The 27,412-nt window shown below is 44.6% G+C and overlaps 3 protein-coding genes across 7 annotated transcripts in view; 2 read left to right on the top strand and 1 right to left on the bottom strand.

Moving 5' to 3' along the window:
• Positions 1 to 27,412, top strand: part of LOC126492637 (tripartite motif-containing protein 30A-like) — a 399,822-nt gene that overhangs the window by 116,535 nt on the left and 255,875 nt on the right. The window lies entirely within an intron of this gene.
• Positions 1 to 27,412, top strand: part of LOC126492642 (tripartite motif-containing protein 30A-like) — a 361,486-nt gene that overhangs the window by 116,472 nt on the left and 217,602 nt on the right. The window lies entirely within an intron of this gene.
• On the bottom strand, positions 444 to 18,129 carry LOC126492639 (tripartite motif-containing protein 6). Of its 4 annotated transcripts, XM_050129182.1 has the most exons (10): positions 18,052 to 18,127; positions 15,952 to 16,108; positions 13,412 to 13,936; positions 12,898 to 12,993; positions 11,399 to 11,629; positions 8,779 to 8,801; positions 7,591 to 7,691; positions 7,360 to 7,386; positions 6,794 to 7,073; positions 444 to 583 (listed from the first exon to the last, which is right to left on the bottom strand). In XM_050129182.1, exons 3-10 carry the CDS (start codon positions 13,832 to 13,834, stop codon positions 541 to 543), a joined length of 1,224 nt encoding a protein of 407 aa, XP_049985139.1. In that variant the 5' UTR covers positions 13,835 to 13,936; positions 15,952 to 16,108; positions 18,052 to 18,127; the 3' UTR covers positions 444 to 540. The 4 variants fall into 4 exon arrangements, with proteins under 4 accessions (XP_049985139.1, XP_049985136.1, XP_049985137.1 ...); XM_050129179.1 differs by lacking the exon at positions 444 to 583 and having other exon boundaries at positions 4,631 to 7,073; XM_050129180.1 differs by lacking the exons at positions 444 to 583; positions 15,952 to 16,108 and having other exon boundaries at positions 4,631 to 7,073; positions 18,052 to 18,129.

The following is a 27,412-nucleotide window of genomic DNA, read 5'->3' as shown; positions in this document are numbered from 1 at the left end:
CACACACACACCTCTGGACCCTCACCTCTGGGCCCTCCAGGTTGAAGCGGTGAGGGGAAAAGCCAGGGGCAGCTTTGCTCAGCACCCGGGTTCAGCCCACCAGCAGCCCCTCCCTCTCCCGACACCAAGAGAAAAGAAACTGAAACTCCGGACCTGCAGGAGGAGGATAGAGGAAGAAACTTCTGGGCAAAATTCTATGCCGCCGATAGAGGGCGATGCAGCAACCTTGGTGATCGGGGAGAAAGGAAGACTTGATCCAGAGTAGAAATTTTCAGAGGCCAAGTTCTTTTTGTTGATTGTAACCAAGGGTGTCGCTGACATCAGGTAGGCAGAGGCCATGATCAGGAAAGATTCCACACAGTAAGAAGGCAGTCACGAACCTGGGAGACGCAGGAGAAGCCTTTATTAACGTGTGAGCCGAAAATCAAACAAATGGCCCGCTGAGCTTTACAGTTTCTTACAGCCTTTTCCTCGCCCTGCGGCGGCGGCAGCAGTTCTGCTCAGTTGCTCTCTGAGGGTGGTCTTGGAGTTCCTTAGTCATCAAAGGAAGTTCAGGGAGGCAGGTTCACGGGAACAGAAATCACTGGAGACAAAGTTTGTAGTCATGAAAATGCGCAGGTGTTCCTGAATAACACTAGCCCCTGGGTTGTGAAAACAGGATCTGCTGCATGCTCAAGTATCACCCCCCCCCACACACACACCCAAGGCATAGTGTTTTTTGTTTTTTTTGTTTGTTTTTTCTTTTGTTTTCCAGACTGGATTTCTTTGGAGAACATCCCTAGAGACCAGGCTGATCTCAAACTCACAGAGACCATGCACCTCTAACACCGGGCTACATAATGGTTTTTAACAAGCAGGCAGAGCTCTTGGCCTCCCTAGGTAAAACCAGGATAGGCTCCAAAGCTACAGAGAAACCCTGTCTCGAAAAACAAAAAGAAATATTTTAAATAATGGGCAGGAATAGCAAAAATTAATGTCACACACCATACCAGAAGTCCACAAAACATAACAACACCCAGCCAAATAATTTTTTTAAAAAGCAAACAATAGAGTTGTCAGGGAAGAGAATATCCAATTAGTCAGTGCAAACAGTTGAATATAGGGCCTTGCGCACGCTAAGCCTCTCCTTTGAGTTCCTCCTGAAATTAACTTTTAATTATGTAGTGTTGTGCCCAGATTACGACCCCCAGAGAGAAACCATCAGAGAGGCCCAGACTGTAATAAGCGAGGTTTAATCAGCATAATACAAACAAGTGTGGAGCTCCTCTCCATCCCCCTTACAGCAAGGGAGAGAGGAGTTGTATCTCCTCTGTGGGGTGAGCTTTTAAAGGCACAACTACAAAGAGAATCTTTGAAGCTGCTTTGGCACGGGTGCAAGGACTTTTGCTCCCTCCCATTCTGCTAAGTCAGCTTTTCCCTTGTTTTTAGAGCAAGGCCATCTTTATCAGCTCTTGCCAGGTGGCTGGCTGGGCTGAGCTAAGTGACCTTGTGTTCGGAATCTCCCAGGTGGGAGAGGGGAAGGCCACTATCTTCCTGGGAAAACATTCTGCTAGGAAATTTCTTCTTGCCCCTTTGAGAATAAGGGGTGAAGGTTCTACATGTAGTATGTCATTAAACTAAAAAGAGAAGTTATTAGGATAATAAGATTTTTACTTTAAAATTAAGATTTTTTTTGAAATTTTTTTATTTATTATATGTACAGTATTCTCAGTATTCTGTCTGCATGTATGACTACAGGCCAGAAGAGGGAACCAGACCTCATTACAGATGGTTGTGAGCCACCATGTGGTTGCTGGGAATTGAACTCAGGACCTTTGGAAGAGCAGGCAGTGCTCTTAACCGCTGAGCCATCTCTCCAGCCCCCTAAAATTAAGATTTCTTTACATTGAATTATTTTATAACTTAGATAAAATTTAAATCGTCCTGGAATAAAGTAACTTTTAAAAATAATATATGTGTTGTTGGGACCTAATGGAGTCCTGGCCTTCGTACTCACCTCCCCTGTTGACCTTTCTTGCCCTTGTTGTTCTGGGTTTCTGAGAAACTTGCAAGTTCCCTGCTCTCAGAGTTGTTTACCAACCCTGCTTCCTGAGTATGCATTGCCTTGGCCCTAATCGGAGGGTGGCCAGAGGTCTCCATCCTGTTGGCCCACCTGTCTGGATTAGGTATAAAACTCCTTTGGCGATGTACAATAAAGGGGGCTTCTGATTCTGCAACATCCAGACTGCATGTTCCATTAATCCTGACGTCCTTCGCTTGGACTCGGAATCCAGGTTATGCTGGCGCAGCAATGTGTAATTTTTTATTGAAAAAAAATTCTTTTAGGGGCTGGAGAGATGCAGGGGTTAGCTCTTCCAGAGGTCCTGAATTCAATTCCCAACAAGGTGGCTCACAACCATCTGTAAGATCTGGTGCCCTCTTCTGGTGAGCAGGCATACATGCAGACAGACACAGTATACATTATAAATAAATCATTTTTTTTTAATTTTATTTTATTATTGAGAAAGGGTCTTACTGTGTAGCCCCTGGCTTGTAACCCTTTATATAGACCAGGCTTGTCTTGAGTCCAGAGATCTGTCTGTATCTGCCTCCCAAGTGCTGGCATTAAAGTCATGAGCCACCACACCTGGCTCTTGTTTTTAATTATGTATATATATGTATGTTTGTGTGTGTTAGTACACCTGAATGCAGAGTCCAGGGAGGTCAGTAGTGGCAAGTGCGCTGGAACCAGCTACAGGGGATTGTGGACTTCTGGATACACAAGTGCAGGGAACAGACCTCAGGTCTCTGCAGGAGCAGCAAGCACTTTCAGTTGCTGAGCCTTCTTCCCTCCAGGCCACAGGCACTTGCAGGCGCTCAGACTGAATGTCAAAGTCGTCCTTACACATGCTAATGTGGTCTGTCTGGGAACTCTTACACCACACTTCTTAAAGAAAGCTAATTTGTATTCTAAAAATGACTAGTATGTTAAATTGCAGGCAAAAGCGCAAAAGCAAGAATAAAATAACTGAAAGTACTCTGGGCTACTAGGTACTCGGGAGGCAGAGGCAGGCGGATCTCTGGGAGTTCGAGGCCAGCCTGGTCTACAAGAGCTAGTTCCAGGACAGGAACCAAAAAGCTACAGAGAAACCCTGTCTCGAAAATCAAAAAAAAAAAAAAAAAAAAAAAAAAAAATCCAAATATCCTATTATTTAGTCTCTGCGATACCGTAGAAGAATATTGTTACACGACACAGGGGAGGGGCAGATAGAGCCTTCTTGAGGCTTGATAGATAGATGAATAGAGCCTGGAAATAGACGCTCCCATACATGACCAAGTCGGTGGACAAAGGGTCACTTTCTGGATACTCCTTGGAGCTTTCTAGGCTTTCAACAAGTGGTTTTGTAAACACTGCTTCAATCCACACTTGGCACCATTTTTGAAAATTATGTCAATGAGGATTGTGAGGTTAATGTAAAATCTAAAATTACGAAATATACAGAACAAAGCTAAGAAAATAGTCTTGATCTTGGATTTAAGACTTTGCATTCTTTTCTTCTTGTCTTTATTTCTTTTATAGTTTTATTTGCTTTTATTTTCATTTTTTGAAAGAGTCTATGTAAACCTGGCTGCTCTGCGACTCACTATATAGGCCAGGCTGGTCTTGAACTCAAGGAGTGTGCCACCACATACAGCTAAACTTATTTTTAGAGATAGTCTTGCCCTACCTATTGTTTGAGCCCACCTTAACACTTAACAGAGAGCTTGGGAGAAAGAGGCAGGTGGATCTCTGTGAATTCAAGGCCAATCTCGTTTACAAAGTGAGTTCCAGGACAAGACAGGACTGTTGTTACACAGAAAACCATCTTGAAAAACCATAAAAACGAACAAATAAGAAAGAATAACATCTGTTACTATTTGAGGTATATTTCAGAGTAGCTTAACTTAGGTGAGAAGACTTCTGCCTTAAGACCCCTCTGGAAAAGGTTAGAGCTGAATGCTTGCTCTAGTCTATTTAAGCAAGACTTCCTTGAGGCTTACAGAATTTCTTTAGTGTCTAGGGTCATTTTCTGGACACCTCTTTGGAACTATCAAGCCAATTTAAGGTTTAGGGGTTTGGACTGATTCCTTTGGCGTGGACTTATTTTATAAGAAAAGTAAACGAGAAGGGAGCAATACTTGGGCAGAGCAGTGCAGGTCAGGATGAGGAACTTGTACCTGGCTTCTGGGATGCCATTCATGGGATATGGCCCAGAACAGATCTGCACTAGGCTTTTTCCAGAGGCAAAAGCCCTCAGAGTAGAAATGTTTTCCAGGCTCAGGCTCCTCTCCAGCCATCTCCTGAAGTTATGTTTCCGCCAGTGTTCAATCACGGCCTTTTCTGCCACACCCATGGGGGTCTAGAGAGATGGATCTCAGCCTGATCTACAGAGTGAGTTCCAGGATCGCCAGGGCTACAAAGAAACCCTGTCTCATAAAAACAAAAATACAAAGAAAGCTTCATGTGGCGGCTCATGCCTGCAGCAGTGGGAAGGCTAAAGAAGGAGGGGCCCACCACCATGGTTTTGAGGCTAGCCTACGCTACGTGGTTAATTTTGGGATAACCTGTGCAACAGAGTAAGAAGAATCTATCTCAAAATAAAACAAACAGTTGAAGTAAGTAGTGAGCTTTATTTAAAACAATATATCCAAAATATCAACATTTGTAATACAGTTGCTAGTGCAATTATTTTGTATTGCTTTTATGGAAATCCACTTACAGTACAGTGCTCCAAAGTCACTCCTGGCCCTTGGCTGCAGCGTCAGCTGTCCCCAGCAGGGATTTCCCCCCTCACATCTACAACTTTTTTAACTGGGACTTGAACCTGAGCACAAGTAAGCACTCTGAGGTGAGAAGAAGAGGTAGTATAACCTGTAAACATAGTAGCTTGGGATGCCGAGGCAAGCTTAAGGTCAGCCTGGACTCGATTGCAAGTTCAAGGCCAGCCTGGGCAACCTGGTAAGACCCTGTGTCAAAAGAAACAATAACAAAAAACTGGGGTTGTCAAGCTAGGATGCCAGCCTGACGTAAGAAGCCCTGAGTTCAATCCTGAGCTCTACAACAGAAAGGGGAGGTGTCGCAGAGCAGTCCTTTACGCTCTGTGTAGATATGTCACCATGGCTGATTTAACAGAGAGGACTGGCCAATAGCTAGGCAGGTCTGCTGGGGACAGAGAGGACTGGCGAAGAAGGCAGAGCAGCCGCCAGATGGAGAGGAAGTAGGGTGGCAAGTACAGAGTAAAGGTACCTGAGCCACGTAATAGTGATTAAGTTATGAGAACTAGTTAAGAGTCTACGCTAAGGCGGCCGGAGCGCTCATAAAGTCTCTGTGTCATTTTTTGCGAATTGATGTCTTAGAGAAAAAACTGGTTACTGAGAAGAGCTGCTGGAGGCCAGAACAGATCACTGTGAAGTGGCTACTCCATTTCTGCCTCCTCTGATATCTTAACTGGCATTGGGAGATCATTATCTTCTCCCTTTCCAGCACATTTTCTGATTTTGATCACTACTCTTAAAATCTTAAGATGAAGGCTATTTATTATGAAAACAAAAGCTACAATCTCTTCTTGACGCCATCAAGACTAAAGTGGTCAGAGGATTTATTATTATTTTTTTAAATCAATGGTTAGTTTGGTTTTTGTTGTTGTTGTTATTTATGAATGGAGAATTTGGTTTAAGCACCCAAATCCTATATATACATATATAATTGCCTTGTCCATTACTATATTTTGTATAACTTGACAGATACTACAAGAATGCAAAATTAGAGGCAATTTTGTTTATAAATATAGGCAAAAACGGAACCTAAACAACGAGTCAGCAAAAATAAAGTATTGAATATAACATATAATAACAGTTTACTTAGGAATCAGTGGTGGACTCAACAACTGAGACAAATCAATATAGCTGGCCCAGGAACAGAAGAAAAAAGACATACAATTACCTCAGTGATTACAGAAGAAAAAAAAATCTACCAAACTCAATGTTTACTATAAAAACTTCTATCTAATTTATACAGAATGTTTTACATTCCACCACAGATATCAGTTAAAAAAAAAAGTCATCAAATACTCTGCCTGGCCAGGTGCTGTGAGACAGATTTGTAATCTGTGTTTGGGAGCGGAAGCAGGACTAAGTGTGTGTGGCTAGCCGGGGTTATTTATGGCTACCATGTCTCGAACAACACCAGAGCAAAACCATAGGTAGGTATCAGGACTTGGGAGGCAGACACAGGACAATCAGTTCAGGGTCATTATCGATTACACAGAGAACAGCCCGGGCTATAGCCTGCTTCAAAACTAACAAAACCCAACAAATCAAAAGTCAACACTTGCTAGGCGGGCCTTGGTGGCGCACACCTTTAATTCAAGATCCGTCAGAAGTATTCATAGGAGCAGTGGGAGGCTATCCTACAAGAACAGAAGCTCAGAGAAGAAACCCGTGTGTTCCAAGGAGTCTGCTCAGGTGTGGGCAGGGGCACCAGACCTGTCAAGAGCTCGGGCGACGCAAGGTCATTGGGACCACACAACTGCAGGGGTTGAAATAGGGACAAAGGGCAGTGGGAAAGTAATACTTAGAGAAGGTGTAGATGGGCAAGCCATGGTTGGTGACATTATAGAAGGAGACAGTGCCAGCCTCATAGTCTAAGAAAATCCCTACGCGGCGAGGCGGCACCGCCATGGACAGCAGCAAGGAAGTGGCGGAGTCCTCATAGGCTCTGTATTCGTGTTTATGCTGCAGCCCAATCACCCAGTAGCCACTCCGGGGCTGATACCTGGAGTAGGAGCTCTGCTTGCTGGGATACGGGCTGAAAGAGAACGCGGGTTCCACCGGGTTACTGCATACACCCAGGATCCAAGCCGTCTTCTTGGTCACGTCCACTTCCCAGTAGTATTTTCCTGAGGAGAAGTGCTGAGAGCCCAGGACACTGCAGTCATAATGCTCTTCCAGACAGGAAGACTCGGACAGCTTGGCACCTACAAACCTCATCTGTCTCCGGTTCTTAGACAGAACAAGATTTAAATTGGCCGTCTGTGGGTTCAGCGTCACGTCCACTGTAGGAGAGGGTACAAGGGCATCAGATGAGAATGGGCATACGGGTCCTGTGACTCTCAGAGGAGAGGAAGCAGATGAGAGTGGGCACACAGGTCACGTGATGTTGAATAGAGAGGACCAAGGAAATGGTGTGTATGGGGGGGGGGGGGGCAGACGATGACCTAGAATTAAGTGGTAGAGGAAACTATGGACACCTAGACCCGAGGGAACATGCGAGTCTGTTGGGGAGAAGCATGTGAGAGGCTGACCATGCACCAGTTCAGAGAGGCTGTGGATTCTACTCACCCCAGTAGCTCTGGACGTCTGTCAACTCTGTAACAAGATGAGTAAAACATGTTAAAGAGAACGGGCGGTCTCAGGTCTGACATCTGAGGAGACCTGAGAACAATGAGGATTCAGAGAAGGCATGCACTGGTCCCTCTGTGACTTCTTTCATAACTGCTATGCTCCAGTACACAATCTGCCCAGTTTCTCCCCACTACAGGAGCCCCTCATCCAGACTCTCCCCAAACTCACCTCGAAAGACTCGCAGCATCTTTTCCAGGTCCGGGGCTCGGAACAAACTTCTGAGCTTGGTGGGTAGAATTTGGGGCTTCCTCAGGGTCCAGAACTCACTCCTAGTGAGGGCACACCTTATGAGAGCTTCAGGGTGTGGTCCCCCCCCCCCCCAGACCCACTGATGAACTAAAACTCCTCAACATTCTTTCCTGAGGAAAGTCAGAGCTCTGCAGAGGGCCCTGCACTGGACCAAAAGACCTGTGCTAGAAGCCAGCTGCTCACTATCTGCATTCGCTTCAGTAAAAGGGAACTTATTAAAGCCTCATTTTGTTGCTTCTCTATTGTAAATTCTATAAGGTACAAAGAGTTTCCCTTTCCTCGGTAACCTAGGGACAGCGCCCAACTGAGGAGAAGTGAGAGAACTCCAGTGGCTGTGGAGTCCTTTGCTGCGTCGAAAAAGGAAAGTGTTTAAAAATGTCAGTGCCGTATCAGAATGTCCACTAGGGGGCGCCAGAGATGCCCACACAGATCAGGAAAGAACCCTGCGGCTGAGGCTAAAGGAACACCTAAAAGGAAGGTCTTGCTTCAGCTGGATGTGTGGGCTTAGAATTCAGGGCCAGAAACCCAATCTCACTGCCTAAGAGGTCTGAAGGTCCTGGGGCCCTGGGCAACTTTAGATGTCACCTCGTTGGATGACTTTATAGATTCAATGTTACTGAAGAGAAGTTGTTCTGTCCCAGGGCCAAAACCATTCCCCTCATGTCAGGTCTGGGTTTTTACTGGAATTGACATAAAAGGAAAATTTACACTAGGTCACAAGACCTGGACTGGAAAGGCAGGAGAAGGGGAGAGTCACCGCTGGCTGGCATCAGAAAAGCCCATCTTAAGCCTCGGGCAGCACATGGATGGTGATTTCCCTCAATAAACAGCCAAGAATGATATGTATCAAGATGGCTGTGACTAGGAAAGTCAGCATCAAAGGCAGGTGGAGAGGTTGGTGAGAAGGGAATCTGGTGACAATCCTGCCTCCAGCTAGTGTCCCCTTCCCATACTGAGTCTACCACCATGGATGCCCGCCTACTCCTTTATCTTTGAGATCCCTAAATTCACAGGCAATGCAATATACCCGTCTCAAACCTACCCTGCCTATGACTTTCCCCTTCCCACGGGATAACTCTACAGGGCCAAGGGAATTAACTCACATACCTTTTTGTGACATCACTCACATCCTAGGGAGAAAAAAAGACAAACGGAGTGAAGGATTATGCCTTCTTCCCATTTTACCACCCGTCTAGTGACAAAGACCCCCCCCCCAAAAAAAAATCAGTTTAGTTGCGAGAAAGTATAAATGAGAACTCGGAGGAATGTCTTTGATCTTATATCTTAAGAGGTTGAAGCACAAGTACGTGTTTGAGGCCAACCTGGGTCACACAGCAAAGAGTTCTCAAAACAGCTAAACAAACACAGCTGCGTGGTGGTGTCACAAGTCTTTAATCCCAGCACTTGGGGGGCAGAAGCAGGCAGATCTCTGTGAGTCTGAGGCCAGCCTGGTCTACTGAGTGAATTTCAGAAGCCAGGGAGGTTACATACCCTGTCTCAAAAAACCAAACAAACAGAAAAAATAAACACACACACACACAAATAAAAACAACCGCAATCAGAGCAGAGTTCCCGAGGACCCATGCACGAATTTTAGGTTCCTTCAGTTTTTGTAAGTTTTATTTGTTTTTGGCAATGCTCAGGTTGGAAACCAGGACTTCACGTATGTTAGACGAATGCCCCAGCACTGAGCCATCCCCTCATCCCTGTTCGGAAAGCCATGCATGTGTAGCGCCTGTTACTTCACACAACACCTGGCTTTGCAGAATGACAGACTAACATCTACCCTCGAGACAGTCACAGGTTTTATTTTTTGGTTTGTTTGTTGTTTTTCGAGACAGAGTTTCTCTGTGTAACAGTCTTGGCTGTCCTAGAACTGTCTGTAGATCAGGCTGGTCTTGAATTCAGAGATCCACCTGCCTTTGCCTCCCCACTGCTGGGTCTTACGGGCTGCGCCACTGCTACCCGGCATTGAGACATCTGTAAGTTTGAAATGTGGTTCACTCTCAAACTCATCCCTTAGATGAGATACATGCATGCATGCACGCACACACAGGGGGCCGGCCCCAAATACCTGTTAAGTATCTGCTACCAGAGTGGAATTCTACTAAGGGCAGAGAAAGGCTGGTGGCACAGCCCTCTCTGATGGGAACCACAGAAGGCCTAAGGCCAGCACAGCTGCTTGACAAGGACCCAGCAGAGCTGAGCTGCATGTTGGCCACCGTGTCACCTTTGGTTTTCATCTCTACCTGTTGCATACCTGGGAGACTTTTAATTTGTACAATTTGGGAATATTGGATTGATGGAAAATTTATTATGAATCATTTATGCCTTCTTCTAATGTTCCCCTGAACATTAGAAGAAGTCCTGAACATGCTACCCCTCCCACTTTAGGGAGATATCTATCTACTTCAAGGTCCTCGATACACTTTGGAGGTTGTGACATACAGAAAGAAACCGCATCTCTCTATGAGGTTATGAGAAATTTTTGAAATTTCTGTCCCTGTACTTACTCAGGAAGATGACGGTCAAAACAAAGTAAACTTAAAAGGCCAACATGGTCCGGTGGGGGCTGGAGGAGCTGGCCACAGTTCGGACTGCGAGTCTCTTCCCACTACACACCCAGCCAATTACAAGGCATGTACAGCAACACAGATTAGCTGAGGTCACCATGCCAGAATTTGAATAACGCAGCAGTTTGGGTCTGAGGATTTCCCTTGGGCACCCTGACTGAAGAATGCACTGCTAGGGACATGGCAGTCATGCCCAGACTGGCTTCAAGATTTTGTTTTGGTCTAGCATCCCTGAGACAACCAAAAGCTACCAGTCTGAGAATAGGCGGTCATATGCCCCGGATTCTTAAAAATCAGGTTAATGGGCTAATTAATAAAAATGATAACTCTGCTCACCAATGATGTCAAAACGTGAGGGGAAATAATTGGAAATGATAACTCTGTTTTGTCATAGTTTATTAATGACTGAAATATGAGCAAGAAAAAACCACATGTCTGAAACTAAAAATATGATCTATGTTTTGCAACAACACGAATCCCCTGCTTTAATTCTATATAAGTAAAAAAGCTCTCTGGCTGCTGGTCAATCAGGGTTGCAAGGTTCTCCTGGCCATCATGCCGGCTCCCGTCCCCTCCCCCTACATCCTTTGCTAGGTAGGACCTGTCTTCCAGGCAGGCTGGTTAAATGCCAATGCTCTAACTTGATTTCTGCACATGTTTTCTCATGAGAAGACTGAACAAAAGCATCTTACCAATTGCCATTACAGCAACAGAGACATGAGCTGTCTGGTTAGAGCTGGTGTTACACATTTCTTCGCTGGGGACACAGGGCAAAATGAAAGGGCTTTGGAATGCCCTATCTTGGGCGGTACTGTTGAGTTCTGGTGGAAAGGGACTAGGAGTGCTGAGAAATTCCCCACAACACACAGAAGAGTCCCTCACAGCTGACGTCTATCTGTATTAGAATGTCAGTTGTCCTGACACTGGTTAAGGGACCTGGAGAGCACTGCTGGAGACAACAGGTCTTCACAATTCCAGATAAACTTCTGGGCTAATCTTGACTAGGAATCAATAACAATGGGGCTTCCCTTAGCATTTGCATCTGACCTGTTTTAGACTTTAGCCCTTGGCCCTCCATAGTTCAATAAAAAAGGTTAGCAGAAACATAAAGGAATCCTAGTGCCACACGAGATGGAAATGTCCCTGAGTCTCACCTGCAGCAGCTCCACTGTGGACCCCTGGCAGCGGTGCTCCAGGTCGGAGATGAGATCCTTTAGTGACTGGCTCTGGTGGATCAGGTCCCCCTCGGCCTTCTCTATGAGGCTCAGCCCCTTCCTCTCTTCTACTTCCAGTTTCTTCAGTTCCCTCTGCTCCTCTCGGTCCAGGATGCTCCGCAGCTGCTTAAATTCGGTCTGGATCCGGTGTCTCTCAGGCTCCACCTGACTCTTCAGCACCAGAGAAGAAAAACAGGCTGCTGACTGCAGGACCAAGAGTTCTTTCTGGGGGAGGAGGGGCAGGAACAGGCTGCACACTGCTTTGGGGGGGGGGGGCTGCTCATCTGAAAGTGGAGGAACACGGGCCTGCAGCGCCTGTTCTCAGCCCTCGGCCTCAGGCTGCTCTGACTAGGTCTGGAGATACAGTCTGTGATTCTTGGGTAGTTTAGACTCCAGGAAGCCTAGGTAGACTCTAGGTCAGTCTCTGCTTCCAAGTTTGAGCCCTGAGAAGAATTATCAGCTCACAATTAACCTACCTTTTCCAGGCAGTCACACCGGAAGGAAGATTTAGAATTACTATTATTAATTAATTAACTTATTTACTTTGAGACAGGGTCTCTCTCACTATGCTGCTCTGGATGGCCTGGTACTAGTTCTGTAGACCAGGCTGGCCTTGAACTCACACCCACCTGCCTGTCCCTGCCTTCTGTCTGGGAAGCCATTCTTTCTCATGTAGTTGCCTTAAAAACCTGGGAGGGCCAGAGAGATGGCTCAGATGTTAAGAGCACTTCTTGTTCTTCCATAAGGCCTGGGTTTGATTCCCAGTACCTAATGGAGGCTTACAAATATCTTTAAATCCAGTTCTCTCCTCAGGCACTAGACACACATGTGGTATATAGTAATATATGCAAGCGAAACATCCATACACATGAAAAAATTATAAAATAAATTGAAATTAATAAACAAACCAAAAGAAAACTGGATGGACTTTTGACATGTTACCTAACTTTTACTACAATTCCCCTGAAGAAGGAAAAAGGTCAGCCCCGTGGGATCTTTTTTTTTTTTTTTTTTTTTTTTTTTTAAAATATGGTTTTTTATTGTAGCCTTGGCTGCACTCACTCTGTGGACCAGGCTTGCCTCAAACTCAAGGAGATCTGCCTGCCTCTGCCTCCCAAGTGCTGAGACTAAAGGCGTGCACTGCAACGACCAGCCATCGACCATAGACCAGGGAAGTTCTTTTTTTTTTTTTTTTTTTTTTTTCATTTTTCAAGACAGGGTTTCTCTGTAGCTTTGGAGTCTGTCCTGGAGCTAGCTCTTATAGCCCAGGCTGGCCTTGAACTCACAGAAATACGCCTCTGCCTTCTGAGTGCTAGGATTAAAGGCGTGCACCACCACAGCCAGGCATCCAGGGGAAGACACTGGGACAGGAGGCCCCTTCCTGGGCTCCCATGGTCACCTTTGTGGTCCCATATCACTTCCAGGACAATCCTACTTGCCTTCCAGGATTCCCTCTTCTCTTTGATAAGATCTTTTAGCTTCTCAGCTTCCTGCTGCTCCTTCCTCAGCTTCTTCAGAGACTCCTGGAACAGTTCCTGGAAGGAATATAGCAGGCGAAAGAGGGCTCAGGGGAAGCTTGCCTTGGCTTCAAAGAATCTTCTTAACCCAGGGAATGCAAGGGATGGCAAGAAAGAAGACAAGATGGGGAGACAGCTTCTAATACAACTTCTAAGTCAACAAAAGTCATACAAGGAAATCTTGGCTTCAGGTATAGTTCAGTTGGGAGTTTTTAACTAGCATGCAAGAAACCCTGGACATCTGTAATCACAGAACTCGAACTGACGGGCACAAGGACCAGAAGGTCAAGGTCATCTTTAGCTCTGCAATCAGTTTGAGGCTATACCGGAACTACACGGGACATTATCTCAGAAAAGAGGAAAACAAAACAAACAAAACCTACAAAGCAATTAGAGGAGTCTGTGGTGTAAGGGCGAGCCCCAGACCTGCTCCCACCTGGTACTCCTGAGCCACCTCCTCCATGAGGAATGTGTGGTGACCACGGTGCTCCGGAGATCGCTCACAAAGCCAGCAAATTAACTTCCCATCCTCCTTACAAAAAAGCTGGAGTTTCTCTCCATGAAGAGCACAAAGAATGACCTCTGGCTGCTTTCCCGGGCCCAACACGATCTCTTTGAGCCTCTTCACTATGGTGGCCAGGTGTCGGTTAGGCCGGAGGTTCCCAGGCTGGTAGGTGGTCTGGCACACAGGACAGGTGCTCTTCCCTTCTTGGCTAAGCCCTGACCTGTGACTGTACCCTGTAATGCAGGCCTGGCAGAAGCTGTGACCACAGTCTATGCTCAGGGGTTCTGTCAGGAGCTCCAAGCAGATAGGGCAGGTGACTTCCTCTCGAATGTCCTCCAGAAGCACGGACGTCATTGTAGCCACCCTCTTGGCTCCTATCTGCCCAGCTCTGACTGCTAGACCAGACCGTTCTTGCTTGTAGAATCCAGGTAGAGAGCAAATGAAAAAAAGCACAGGCTAAGGAAGGGGAGAGAAAGGAAAGGCGCTGTTAAAGCTGAGAAGCCAGATGCGAGGGGAAATAAAGGCCTCTCCCTCCAATTCCCTTTACCTGAGCTCACATCCACACCAACTTCCCCTCTTACTACAAAGCTTACTGTTTCCTTCACCTTCTATTGGACAGAAAGATAAACAGGACACTGGAGAGGTCTTATACAGAGTCCAGCCCACCCAAGCGTGTTTTCAGTGTTAAACATAGTAGACACACGACTGTGCCAAAACTTTTGGATTTGCTGTTCCCATTGCAAGGGGATCCTTCATTCTGGTATCTGCACCAATGCCTTCTTCCTTGCTATCTTATCAGATGGCAACTGTTCTGGCAAGCTCTCACTGGCTTGTTTTTCTCATCATCACATGGTTATCTTTGACGGTCTGAGAGATCGGAGCCTTTTGTTTTCTGTTCACGGCTGTACCCACAGAAGCTGGCATCAGACCCTCCTTTAGTGGATGGCCCTTTCTCATGAGCCTTTTCACCTCTGGCTGTCACTCCCCTATGCCTGCTCTCCAGGACCACAGCTATCTAAGCTGTGGACACATCCACTCTCCTCTGCTCCACTCAGGCCTCTAGCTCGGTGTCTTCCCAAAAAACCCAGAGACAGAAATAGCCACAACAGGCAGAGGAGACAGGTTTTTACAACTACCACGCCTCCCTCCCCCTTTACTGTGTATGGATGTTTTGCCTGAATGTAGGTCTGTGTACCGTGTGCATGCCTGGTGCCCAGAGGATAGAAGGGGGCATTAGATCTACTGGAACTGGAGTTAGAGACAGTTGTGAGCTTCCCTGTGAATCCTGAAAACCAAGTCTTAGTCCTGCCCAAAAAATGTTACTTTTATTTCAGGCAAAACTATTCTTGCAATCCACTATTCTCTTGAGAAAGTCTCTACCCACGAGAGAATTTGTGAGAAGACTAAGTGGCAAAGGAACAAGTTGTAGTCTACTCATACGATGTTATATTACGGTCAAAAGATAAAAACTACAGGAGCTGCAGAGAGGCTTGGTGGTTAAGAGCACCGGCTGCTCCTCCAGAGGATCTGACACCCTCCTCTGGCCTCTGAGGGCACCAGGCACACTTGTGCACAGACACACATACAGGAAAATACTTATACCCAAAAAACTAAATAATTAAAAAAGACAATTAGATGTGTATATCCTCCCTGGCACTGGAGCTGCATCCAGAGCCTACTGCGAGCTCTATCCCTCAAACCACGCCCATACCTATTTCTGTAAGTCCGAAATGAGTTTATGCGCAGTCCTACGATCCAACACTAATCTGGGTCGAAAATGGCTCACAATACTCTTACCACCTAGGCCAGCTTTTTACATCCAGAAAAGAAAGCAACATGCGAAGACAAAGTTAGAGACAGTCAGATTGCTTCTGACATTTGAGACTGCTTATACAGCTGCTTCTGATTGGCAGACTTGACTCCGTGCTGCACGGATAAACTACAATCTGTTTACTTATTAAGTTAGGTCACAGTTCACTATGTAACATGAGATCCTTAAACCAAACTCAAAAGGCAGGCTGGCAGCTTTAGGCCAAACTCAAAAGTGACAATTACATAAAGCTGCTGATAAATGGACGAGCATTCGAAAACACATCAGCAAAGGCAGACCCAAGGGTTCCAGTGGGGATGAACTGCACACCAGAACAAAGCAGCCAGCAGTATAAAGGAAACGCTGAGGAGCCTCAGGACTTTGCTGGTTGGTACACAGCTATGGATGCCAAGCAGAGCTGTGCCACGTGTGGTGGAACTCTCTGTGCAGGCCATGAGCACTGAAAAACACCTGCCGGGATCTGGGCAGTGGTGGCACGCACCTCAATCTCAGCAGAGGCAACCCTGTGAGTTCAAGACCAGCCTGGCCTACAGGGCAAGTTTCAGGACAGGTTCCAAAGCTACCCAGAGAAACCCAGTCTCAAAATAAAAAAAAAAAAAAAAGATTTGTGGGGAAATTAGGATGTTTCAGAAGCACTGACCTTTGCCAAGTAGATACAGTTCAGGGCAGGAAAGGAGCGCCAACACAGACTGATACTTAGATCAGAAGTGCTTGTTGGAACAGAAGCTCTGCGGGTACCAGAACGGCCTGCAGATCAAAACTCAGTGACACTGGGGTCAACGCTGGGGACTCAGACACTGAACAAGAAAGGCAAGGGGAGAAACTTCTCAACCAGGCTGGCCTTGAACTCAAAGATTCATCTGCCTCTGCTTCCAGAGTGCTGCGACTAAAAGTCTGTGTCACCACACCTAGCTACCGTTATTTTTTACTTTTATGCAGGCCTATCATCTGGAACTGATCTCACAGCACTCAGTGGACATGAAATTGGAAAATAATTCGTTTTAAACATTTCTGAATTGGCCTTCAAAGAATCATTTGCTTATGTATTTAAAAACTTGTTGAACATCAGAAATTCCTAAAATACTACCCTGTACAGGTTTTTCTCTTCTACTTAGTGCTACAGAATCCGTTACATTCTTAAAGGGTGGAACATAATTTCTGCATATGTATTAAATTTGTGGTATCTCACCTGTAAATCCTAATGTTAAAAATGTTAATTTTACCGTGTTTAGACATAATAAGTAAGAGGTCACACCCTTGTAAAACATATACTGTAAGGCATATTTAACCCTACTACCCACTTTCATATCTTCTGTTTGAGACTCGGCCTCATGTACCCCAGGCTGATCAGCCACTCACTGCATAACTGAGTATAACCTTGATCTCCGGGTACCCCTGCCTCCACATCCCGAGTGGTGCTGTGATAGGTGTGCACGTATATCCCACAGCATCATCCCTGCTCTTCTACCTTTCTTTGATTCTGGGACCAGGGCTTTGCGCATACTAGGGCAAGCACCCTTCGGGTGAGGCACATACCCCAACTTCTTAGCATATTATCTCCAAAATTGTTCTGACTGTGCATTTTCTAAAAGTTAGGCCTGGGGTTTGTCAATAGTAACGTCGTTTTGAGAATTGACCACACTTATTTAGAACTCTCCCCCAGCTAACTCTCACCAAAACTCTAGGATCCATCCACACATTGTATAGCTCTGCCCATGCTATATATTAAAAGTGATAACACTCAAAAGCTAAGTAACAGGCTTAGGGTACAGTGTCCAGGTGTCAGCTCCTGCAGTATAGCTGTGACTATTCACTTGGGCATGGCTTTTCTCTCAGCCGACTGATGAAATAAATGTCCCTTTGCTGCGCTGGTAGCTTAGCTCAGGGCTGTACTCATAGCTCTAAGGAGGAGGGTGAAAACAGGAGCTCGGGTTAGCTACAAGGCAGCTGGGTTACACCTCAAAAAAAAAAAAATTAAAATCAGAGTCGATAGATTTTATATACATGCTAATAAAATACATCAATACAATACTCCGGATTTCAACAAACTCATTCATAATAAAATGCAATTTATCACCTCACTGTCCCCAGCCGCCTCAGCCAGAGTAATGGGGAGTAATGGGGCGATAGGCATCCCCCAAAAAGGTCCACAGAAGAGCACCCAGTGCCAAACTTCTCCAGAGCACATTCGGAAGCCTTTAATTAATTCCGAGGGCCAGAGGGCCTCGCTTAGGTCTTTTCCCAACTCCGCCCAGCTGGTTTGGGCTTCCTCAGGAGAGGAAGCTCCAGGGCTTCCAGGTCGGACTGGCTGCAGCCGGTGCGGACCGGGGCGGGGCGGGCCGAAAGGCTCGTCTCCCAACTCTTCCAGGGAGAAGTGCGGCCTGCTGCGGGGGATGGGTGCGGGGTGGGGGTGGGGGAATAAACCTACTTCCTGGGGCAGCCAGGCTGGAGCTTGGAGGGGGAGGGGATGCTGACCTCTGAATCCACTTAGGACCCCAAACGGGAAACTTCCAGAGTAGCTTGCTTTTGCCTCCAAAATCCAGGTTAAACGCCCGCCTTCAGCCCCTTACACAGTCTAGTCCCATTTGCAATCGTGCCTCTTCGATGCTTCCCAAACTCAAAGCTGTAGTCTCGCACAATTCCTCCACGCGTGAACCCCAACACAATCCTAAGGTAGCGCAGATTCTCCACATCAGTGGGATAGCAGCGACGGGTCAGAAAAATGGGTTTGCTCACCAACCTGGAATCCGTGTCCTGATCAGTGCCGAGACTTGCACGCAGCCAGTAGACAGTTCCCTCCAACTCGAGAGCCCGACTCCAGGCAAAAGGGGCGGGGCTGGCGGAGGAGGAGGGGCTGCCTCTGCGCTGACTGGGAGGGTCAGGGAGCCTGGGGACTGAAATGGGATGACATCCCTAGACAAGCCTTGGGAACAGCAAGTGATGATGCCTATGAGAACACTATCATTTGAGACTTAACCTTCTACCGTCTTGGAAGTGTTTAACACATCTGCTCTCCCTATCAATGTCTAAAGAACAAAAAGTCTAGCCATAGCTGGGTGGTGGTGATGCATACCTTTAATCCTAGCACTCCAGAGGCAGAGACAGGTGGATCTCTGTGAGTTCAAGATTAGCCTGGTCTCCAGAGCAAGTGCCAGGATGGGCTCCAAAGCTACAGAGAAACCCTATCTCAAAAAAGCAACAACAACAACAACAAAATGTCTAGTCACATAATTAAATGATGTACCATTTAATGTATTTGATGTATCATTTGACATATCATTTGATCACTGTATCAAAGGTAGTCATTTGATGTATCATTAAAATCTAACAACTTCAAATTACCACGTGTGTATACCTACAGAGACACCTGTACATCTATTATTTAACACGCAGAACCAAAGACCATCTATTTTTTAATTGAAGGTTTATTATACATTATGTATACAAAACTTATGGCGTTTAGAAACTGGGCTGTAGATAAAGATTCTACTAAAGGCAGGGAAACTCTGAAAAGCAAAAGAATGCTAAACATCCGGACCTGGTAGATAGACAACCTGAGTATCACCTGATCTTAGAGGGTGAGGGTAGGGGAAAGACTTGAGGAGGAACTGCGGACGTGGCTCAATTCTGGAATGTTTACCTAGCAAGCAGGAGTCTACAGACTGGGCTTTCTGGCTCACACTTGTAATTCAGCAGTAGGGAGACTGAGGCAGGAGGATCACTCTAAGTAAGGAGTTTATGGTCAAAGCACTTTTTTTTTGAAACATGATTTCTTCTCTGTGTAGCCCTGGCTATTCTGGAACTCACTACCTAGACCAGGCTGGTCTTGAACTCAGAGATCCACCTGCCCCTGCCTCTAGAGCTCCTGAGTAGTACTGGGATTAAAGGTGTGCGCCACCACTGCCTGTCTCCAAGCACTTTTTTTTTTATTAAAATCAAATATTTATTTTAAAAATACAGCATAAACCACATAGTTTAGAACTTAATGAACTTCAAATGTACATATTGATATTTTCACAAAGGTAGAAGATAATATCAAGCTCACAATCTTTCAGTATTTTTTAATCCTTTTCTCTATAGAATTATTTACTTTCTTGAGTTTTCACACCATCCAAACTAGTTTTGTCTAGATTTTCAATGCATGTGAGTGGAATAATTCAATTTGGCCTCTTGCAGTATCTTTTGCTTAACTTGATGTTTATGTGATCTGTTACTTTATTCTGAAAACAAGTGTGTGACAGTTTTGCACCTTCTACCCAATGTATAGAGAGTAATCTCAATTTTCCTTATTCTAATTGACATTGCTACCTTCTCATTATGGCTTGATCTTTTTAGGGACCAGATGACTAATGATGTTTAGTATCTATTATATATGGATTGGTCATTAGTTTATCTCTCTGTGGAAAGCAGCCTATTCACATACTTTATTTTATTCTATTTAATTACCTATCTTTTAGAATAAATCATAGGAGTCCTTAATATGTTATAGATATAATTTCTTTTATGGTTGAATACATTAAAATATTTCCATGACTCTCTAGCTTGCCAACAGAAAATTTAATGCAATTTAATTTATTAATATTTTCCTTTCTGTTTACTTTTTTTTGTGTTTTTTTAAAGATACATTATATTATAACTAACTCTTCTATGTTTCATTGTAGATATTTAAAAATTCTAAACATTTAGATCAACCTTTCATGAGCAATTAATTTTGTCTTCATAAGACTATCCAATAAATGCAAAAATGCAAAATACTATTTTCTTCATTATTCTATACTAAAAATTAAATGTTAGACTGGAGAAATAGCTCAGCAGTTAAGAACACTTGTTGCTCTTCCAAAGGACCCAATTTCAGGTTTTTGTAATCAGGACAGGTAGGTCACAAAGACATATCCAGGTGATCTAATGTCCTCTTTTGAACTATTTGGGTACCCACATAAATATGACAAAGACGCATACATGTGCACATGAATAAAAACAACACAGAACAAACTCTGTGATTTTTTTGAGCTCTTTTGGTTTGTCTCCAAGCACTTTTAAGAACCATAGAGAAATAGAACATAGAAGACAGAGCTTTGAATGTCTAACATACATGGATCAATGTTATTTTTGAGAGTGATGTGATATATATGTGTATGAACACACACACATACACACACACACACACACACACACATACATCCCAGGCTAACTTTGAACTTGCTATGTAGTTGAGGATGGTCTTGAATTCCATATCATTCAGCTTCTGCTTTTGTAGTGTTGGTATTGGAAGAATGCATGACCTTACCCAATTTATGCAGTGTTGGGAATTGAACCCAGCACTTTGTGCTTCTGGGCAAGCACCCCATCAATAGGGCTAACCCCTAGAAGAGATTTATGATCAGCACAAATAAGCATCTTATGGAAGAAAAATTTGGCAAGGTCTCAAAGTCAGGAATGTGAAGTCAAAAGATCAAAATTGCGGTTCTTCCAGATTCCTGTGTTTTATACTCCCTTGATTGCTCCAAACTTGGTTGTCAAGTTACATAAAAACTGGCAGAGAGCCTTACTTTGCCTTCTGGTATTATCTGTGGGAGTTCTCTGGCTGCTTTGTTTCTTCAAATTCCAAATCAAGTCTCAGAATTGTAGCTTTCTTACTATTCTGTTCCATTGTTGTTGAAAAAAGACCTGAGGCTTTGCTCTTGAGCTTCACGTACAACTTTTGTTTGTTTGTTTATTTTGGTTTCTCCGAAGCTCGAGAGCCTGTACTGGAACTGGCCTTGAACTCGCAGAGACCTGCCTGTCCAAGCCTCCCAAGTTAAGGAATTGGAGGTGTGCCCCAAGACCGCCCTGCAGGCCTTCTGTACAACTTTTAGTCACTGTGCACTGCAGGACTTAGAACAGCTCCCCATAGGTGATAAGCCATATATACCTTAAGGAACTTCCGGTCACTACATAGTACAAGGGGTGGGGCTTTGAAACATCCCACCCACAGGGGCACAGGCTGACCCTGGACTCTTCTGCTCTAGTCTTAATAAATTGGTGCTGTTGTGTTAACTGGGCTTCTGTGGGTTCCAGACTTCTCAACCTTCTCTATTGCTACAGCTGCTACCTTTGTTCCTTCTTACCCAAACTTCCTAACTGGCTCAACTTTCAGCAAATCTGTTGTCCATGGGCTCTGCCTGATGCAGAAGGACAAGGTCACATTCTCCAAGGAAAGGGGGCTCAAGGTCCTGTGTAGACTGAAGGGTTTGACTGCAGGAGGAGTAAACAAAGGAGCCCTGTCAGTAATCTGCCCAACTTTTCACTTTATTTTTTTTATTTTTTTTTAATTTATTAAAGATTTCTGTCTCTTCCCCACCTCCGCCTCCCCTTTCCCTCCCTCTCCCCCAACCAAGTTCCCCTCCCTCGTCAGCCCAAAATGCAATCAGGGTTCCCTGCCCTGTGGGAAGTCCAAGGACCATCCACCTCCATCCAGGTCTAGTAAGGTGAGCATCCAAACTGCCTAGGCTCCCACAAAGCCAGTACGTGCAGTAGGATCAAAAACCCCTTCCCATTGTTCTTGAGGTCTCAGTAGCCCTCATTGTCTGCTATGTTCAGCGAGACCTGTTTTAACCCAGGCTTTTTCAGACCCAGGCCAGCTGGCCTTGGTGAGTTCCCAATAGAACATCCCCATTGTCTCAGTGTGTGGGTGCACCCCTAGCGGTCCTGAGTTCCTTGCTCGTGCTCGCTCTCCTGCTCATGATTTGGACCTTGAGATTTCAGTCCAGTACTCCAATGTGGGTCTCTGTCTGTGTCTCCTTTCATCGCCTGATGAAGGTTAATATTCAGGAGGATGCCTATATGTTTTTCTTTGGGTTCTCCTTCTTATTTAGCTTCTCTAAGAACCCGAATTATAGGCTCAATGTCCTTTATTTATGGCTAGAAACCAAATATGAGTGAGTACATCCCATGTTCCTCTTTTTGGGTCTGGCTTACCTCACTCAGGATAGTGTTTTCTATTTCCATCCATTTGCCTGCAAACTTCAAGAAGTCCTTGTTTTTTTACTGCTGAGTAGTACTCTAATATGTATATATTCCATACTTTCTTCATCCATTCTTCCATTGAAGGGCATCTAGGTTGTTTCCAGGTTCTGACTATTACAAACAATGCGCTATGAACATAGTAGAGCAAATACTTTTGTTGTATGATAAGGCCTCTCTTGGGTATTGTACCATGTGTCTCCAGATCTTTGTGGCCTACTCCATTCTAGAGTTCAGTGCAGAGACAGGCTAAAGATGTTTTCTGGAACTACCGCAGAGGCCTAGTTTCTATGCCAAGACCAGGGCACAAATTCCTCTCCATCTTGTACCCTTCTCTATTTTGAGTTCCATGGAGTCCTTGGTCAGCCTGTTATATCCTGCCACCATCCTAACCGTGAGTTCTTACTACATGGGTGTGGATGTGGAAAGCAGGAACTACTATTAGCCACGACCTCTTCTGTGTTCCTCTCTGAGATTGCGTGTTGTGTCAGCAGTCTCCTCCCCAACTCACTTAGTTGCCCCTAAAGAGAACAGGGATGGGGCTGGCTGTATAAGGCAGGTTACTTAAAGTGTTTTGTGAACCACCCTGCTGCTCAAGAAACCATCCCATCTAAATAGTTACAGTTACATAGTTAATTAAGGAGCTTGAGTCAGTTCCACGGTGGTGGTGCAGGCCTTTAATTCCAGCACCTGGAGGCAGAGGTAGACAGATCTCTGTGAGTTCTAGGCCAGACAGGCCTAGAGAGTGAGTTCCAGGGCTGGCTCCATATTTACTGGATGTCTCAAAAAACCAAAAAAAAAAAAAAAAAAAAAAGGAAAGAAAAAAAGGAGCTTGTATCTGAATGTGTAGCAGCAAACACATTTTCTATTGCTATGGCTGGATTATGTTTTTGTTTTCTGGAAGTAGCAGCTTTTAAGGTAAAGAAAGCAGTGAGCTGATTTTTATTCTGTCATAAGGTTCAGATATAAATACATGGCAGCATTTTGGCAATATTGTTCTACAGGATGATCAGCATTTTAACTAATCTCTTTTCTTATGTATTCTGGCATCACACAGAACGCACTTCTATGTCTTCTTCATTAAAACTACTCAAAGAGCCCATATGTGGTAATTTATACCTGTAATCCTAGTACTTGGATGGTTGAGGCAGGAGGACAGCTGTGAATCTGAGATAGCAGGACTTTAAGAGTGAGACCCTGTCTCAATAAACAAACAAACAAAAACCGACAGATAAACAATCAAGCAAGTTTTCTGGAACTGAGGGCTGAAGAAAATCTTTCTGGCACGTACTTTCATCTCTTTGACCATTTCCTGTTCTATCTTCAACTATCCCAGAGCTGCCTGGAGCTTTTCCTGCAAGGAGTTAGTTCCATTGCTTACACATTCCCCAAGATGGTGTGACTAAAATGGACTTAGATTCTTTTTTATTCTGTTTTGTCTTTTTATTTATTTATTTGACAGGGTTTCTCTGCATAGCTTTGGAGACTGTCCTGGAACTCACTCTGTAGACCAGGCTGACTTTGAGATGACAGATATCCACCTGTCAGCCCCTGGAGTGCTAGGACTAAATGTGTGTGCTACCACCATCTGGTGTTTTGTTTTGTCCTATTTATTTATGATTTTTCTTAGAAAGATTGTTTGCCTTTTCTCTGTGAGGGCAAAGCATGATAATCTAAGTCTGGGCAGACAGGAAGTTCTTTACTTCCTCCAACCATTATCACCTGGGACTTTGGCCAGAGATGTATTTAATGGAGTCTAGAGTCTTAACTGTTTACCTTGAGATAATGTCTGGCAGGCAGAGATTACCCGACCCCCACCCAAAAGCAGACCATTCAAAGGAAATTCCTGACTTTCGAAGTACTGTAAATAGAAACACCTGCCACCAAGACACCCTAGACAAATGTCAGCCAATCATGCGTCCTGAACCTCAGAGACTCCTCACCCCCACCTTTACTACTATAAAAACCCAATTCTAATTGATCTCAGGGCTCTCCGGATATTCCAATATGTTGGACATGCAGAGAAACTGAGTTTGCAAACTTAATTAAAATAAAGGCTCTTTGCTTTTACATGTGGGGCTCGGTCTTCTTTGTTGGCTTTTGTGGGGACCCACGGATTTGGGCATAACATTCTCTAGAGCATAAAATATCATTAGCTTCCAATATCTGTGTGCTCTTTTAAAAGTCTCTTATTTAGACTTGGGAGGCAGAGGCAGGCGGATCTTTGTGAGTTCGAGAACAGCCTGGTCTACAAGAACTAGTTCCAGGACAGGCTCCAAAGCTACAGAGAAACCCTGCCTCAAAAAACAAAACAAAACAATATATATATTGATATATATATATATATATCAATCATATTTAGTGGAGAAGAGAGGGCAGAAGGGGAGTGGGGAAGGGAAGCACGGTGAAGAACATGAGGGAACTGGATGATCAAGATGGGAGGACAGAGAAGGAGAGCAATGAAAGAGATATCTTGACTGAGGGAGCCATTATGGGACTAACAAGAAACCTGGCACTAGGGAAACTCCCAGGAATTCACAGGTTAACACCAGCTAAGACTCTAAGCAGTAATGGAGAGGGTGCTTGGTGACCTTTCCCTGTAATCAGATGACTACCTTAATTGTCATCAGAGAACATTCATCTAGTCACTGACAGAAGCAGATGCAGAGATCCACAGCGAAGCCCTGGACCGAGCTCCCAGAGTCAAGTCATAGAGTAGGCAGAGTGATAATATGAGCAAAGGGGTCAAGACTATGATGCAGAAACTCACAGAAACAGCTTACCTGAGTTAGTGGGATCTCACTGACTTCTGGACTGACAGTGCATAGGCCCAGACTAGGCCCTCTGAATGTGGGTGACAGTGTAGCTGGGGCAGACTGTGGGACCATTGGCAGTGGGATCAGGATTTATCCCTAGTGCTTGAACTGGTTTTTTTGGAGCCCGTTTTCTTTGGAGGGATACCTTGCTCAGTCTAATTGTAGGTGGGAGGGCCTTGGTCCTGCCTCAAAATAATATGCTAGACTTTGTTGACTCCCCATGGGAAGCTTTTCCCTCTCTGAAGAGTGGGCGCGGGGTGGGGGTGGGGGACGGAAGGTGGGTAGAGCGGGAGGAGGGGAAGCGGAGAGATTGAATAATGGTCTGTTCTGTGTGATGACGATTCTGGCTTAGCCTAAGGTCTGGGAAAAGGGTCTGCCTCTATGTGTGGCAGAAGTAGAAATAATTCCCCTGTGTCCGAGAGGGAATGGCTCTACTTGCAATGTCAGGAGTGAGGGAGAGGTTAGGGCATGACACGTTATAGAGTCTAGCCATGTAGTACCAAAGAAGTCTTCAGAGCTTTGCCTTGACCTTAAAGAATGACAAGTCATTGAAAGCATTTTTAATGAAATCAAACTTCAGATTTACATTTTGAACACTAAATCTACATCAGTCACAGAAATTTGGGGAAAAAATTCAAAAGAAGTAAATTTAAAAAAATGAGCACCATCTATGAAGTATATTCACCCATGGTGATGTAGGGGAAGAGCAAGTTGAATTTGAGATAGTTAAACTTTGCAAAGAGGGCAGTGTGATGGGTATCTGAATTAAGAAGGAAAAAGGAATGACTTCTGAAAGCTCACCAGCCCAAGCCTGTGGCTCTGGCAGGCCCCGCTTAATTCCCTCTGCCTTGCTAGAATCCTTTAGATTTTATTCCTAAAGCTAGCCCCCGGTCTGTTCCTTTATTTGGCCAATTCTTCCTCCTAAGGATGACTATCAAGAGTCAGCTATTGAAGCCAGCAATCAAAATCTCCCTTTGGCTCACCTAATGGATATGTCCAATTAAAATTAAACACATCATCCGAACACAGGGTCTCCTATTTTACCTTTATAAGCCTCCATTTGCCCACGGGCCATGTCTCCTCTCTATCCAGAGGCAGTCCTTTGCTCCCTGGAACAAATATCCCTTACTTCTCTCCTTTGTTTCCTTGCCTTCTCCCTCTTTCACCAAGTTTAGGTTTGTACTCCATTTTTTTTTATTGGATTATGTGATCTTATGGTGTCCAATTTCTTGAGTTCTTTGTATATTTTGGAGATCAGACTTCTGTCTGATGTGGGGTTGGTGAAGATCTTTTTCCATTTTGTAGGCTGTTGTTTTGTTTTGTTGACTGTGTCCTTCGCTTTACAGAAGCTTTTCAGTTTCAGGAGGTCCCATTTATTAATTGTTTTTATCAGTGTCTGTGCTGCTAGGGTTATATTTAGGAAGTGCTTCTCTGTGCCAATGCATCCAAGTGTACTTCCCACTTTCTCGTTTGTAAGGTTCAGTGTGGCTGGTTTTATATTGAGGTCTTTGATCCATTTGGACTTGAGTGGTATGGGAGGTCCTTCTCTCTATGTGTTGCTTTCATTGATTAATGATACCCATTGATAACAAATGCATAGGAGCTATTGTGGTGCAGAAGAAGGACTTCAGTGGACAAGTTCTGTTCCAGACAAAAGCCAAGGGAACCCTTGAAAGAGGGTTGTGTGGATGGGAGTTTTGTTCTGGCCTGCTCTACGTGTTCCTAATTTTAAGATGGAGATGTTTGGGGAAATGGTGATGTTTTTAAGGACACTGAATGTAAACAGAGATCAGTTCAGTATGTCAGAACATAGAAGGATGAAAAACAGGAAGATGATATCACACCAGGCATGGTTGGTACATAACCGTCATACCAGCACTTGGGGAGACAGACGCCAGAGGATCACAAGTTCTAGGCTAGCCTGGGCTGCATAAAAAGGCTCATTTCTATCAATCATTTGTCTGTCTGTCTGTTTGTCAATATATCTATCATCTATCTACATCTATTTATATCTACCTATCATCTACTTATCTGCCGTGTGCTATTTGTATAAAATGAGACTAATCAGATATAGCTGTAATTTCTTCCTTGAATAGTTTTGATGAGTTTTAGTGATTGATATGATCTGCTGGCCTGGTCTGTCACCTGTGTACCCTGTCCCTTTAAGAGATAAGATATGCCCTCTTCCAACCCTTCCCCTTAGCCTGTACTCCTCCTGTCTGCACACACTCTCTCTCTTTTCTTTTTTTTAAAAACATTTATTTATTTATTTATTTATTTATT

The sequence above is a fragment of the Alexandromys fortis genome, unplaced genomic scaffold, assembly GCF_014885135.2.
Source record: "Alexandromys fortis isolate MF-2015 unplaced genomic scaffold, M_Fortis_MF-2015_v1.1 scaffold_303, whole genome shotgun sequence".
NCBI classification, from domain to species: Eukaryota; Metazoa; Chordata; class Mammalia; order Rodentia; family Cricetidae; genus Alexandromys; species Alexandromys fortis.
Note: the sequence above shows the minus strand (reverse complement) of the source record. Positions and strands in the feature narration are given on the sequence as shown.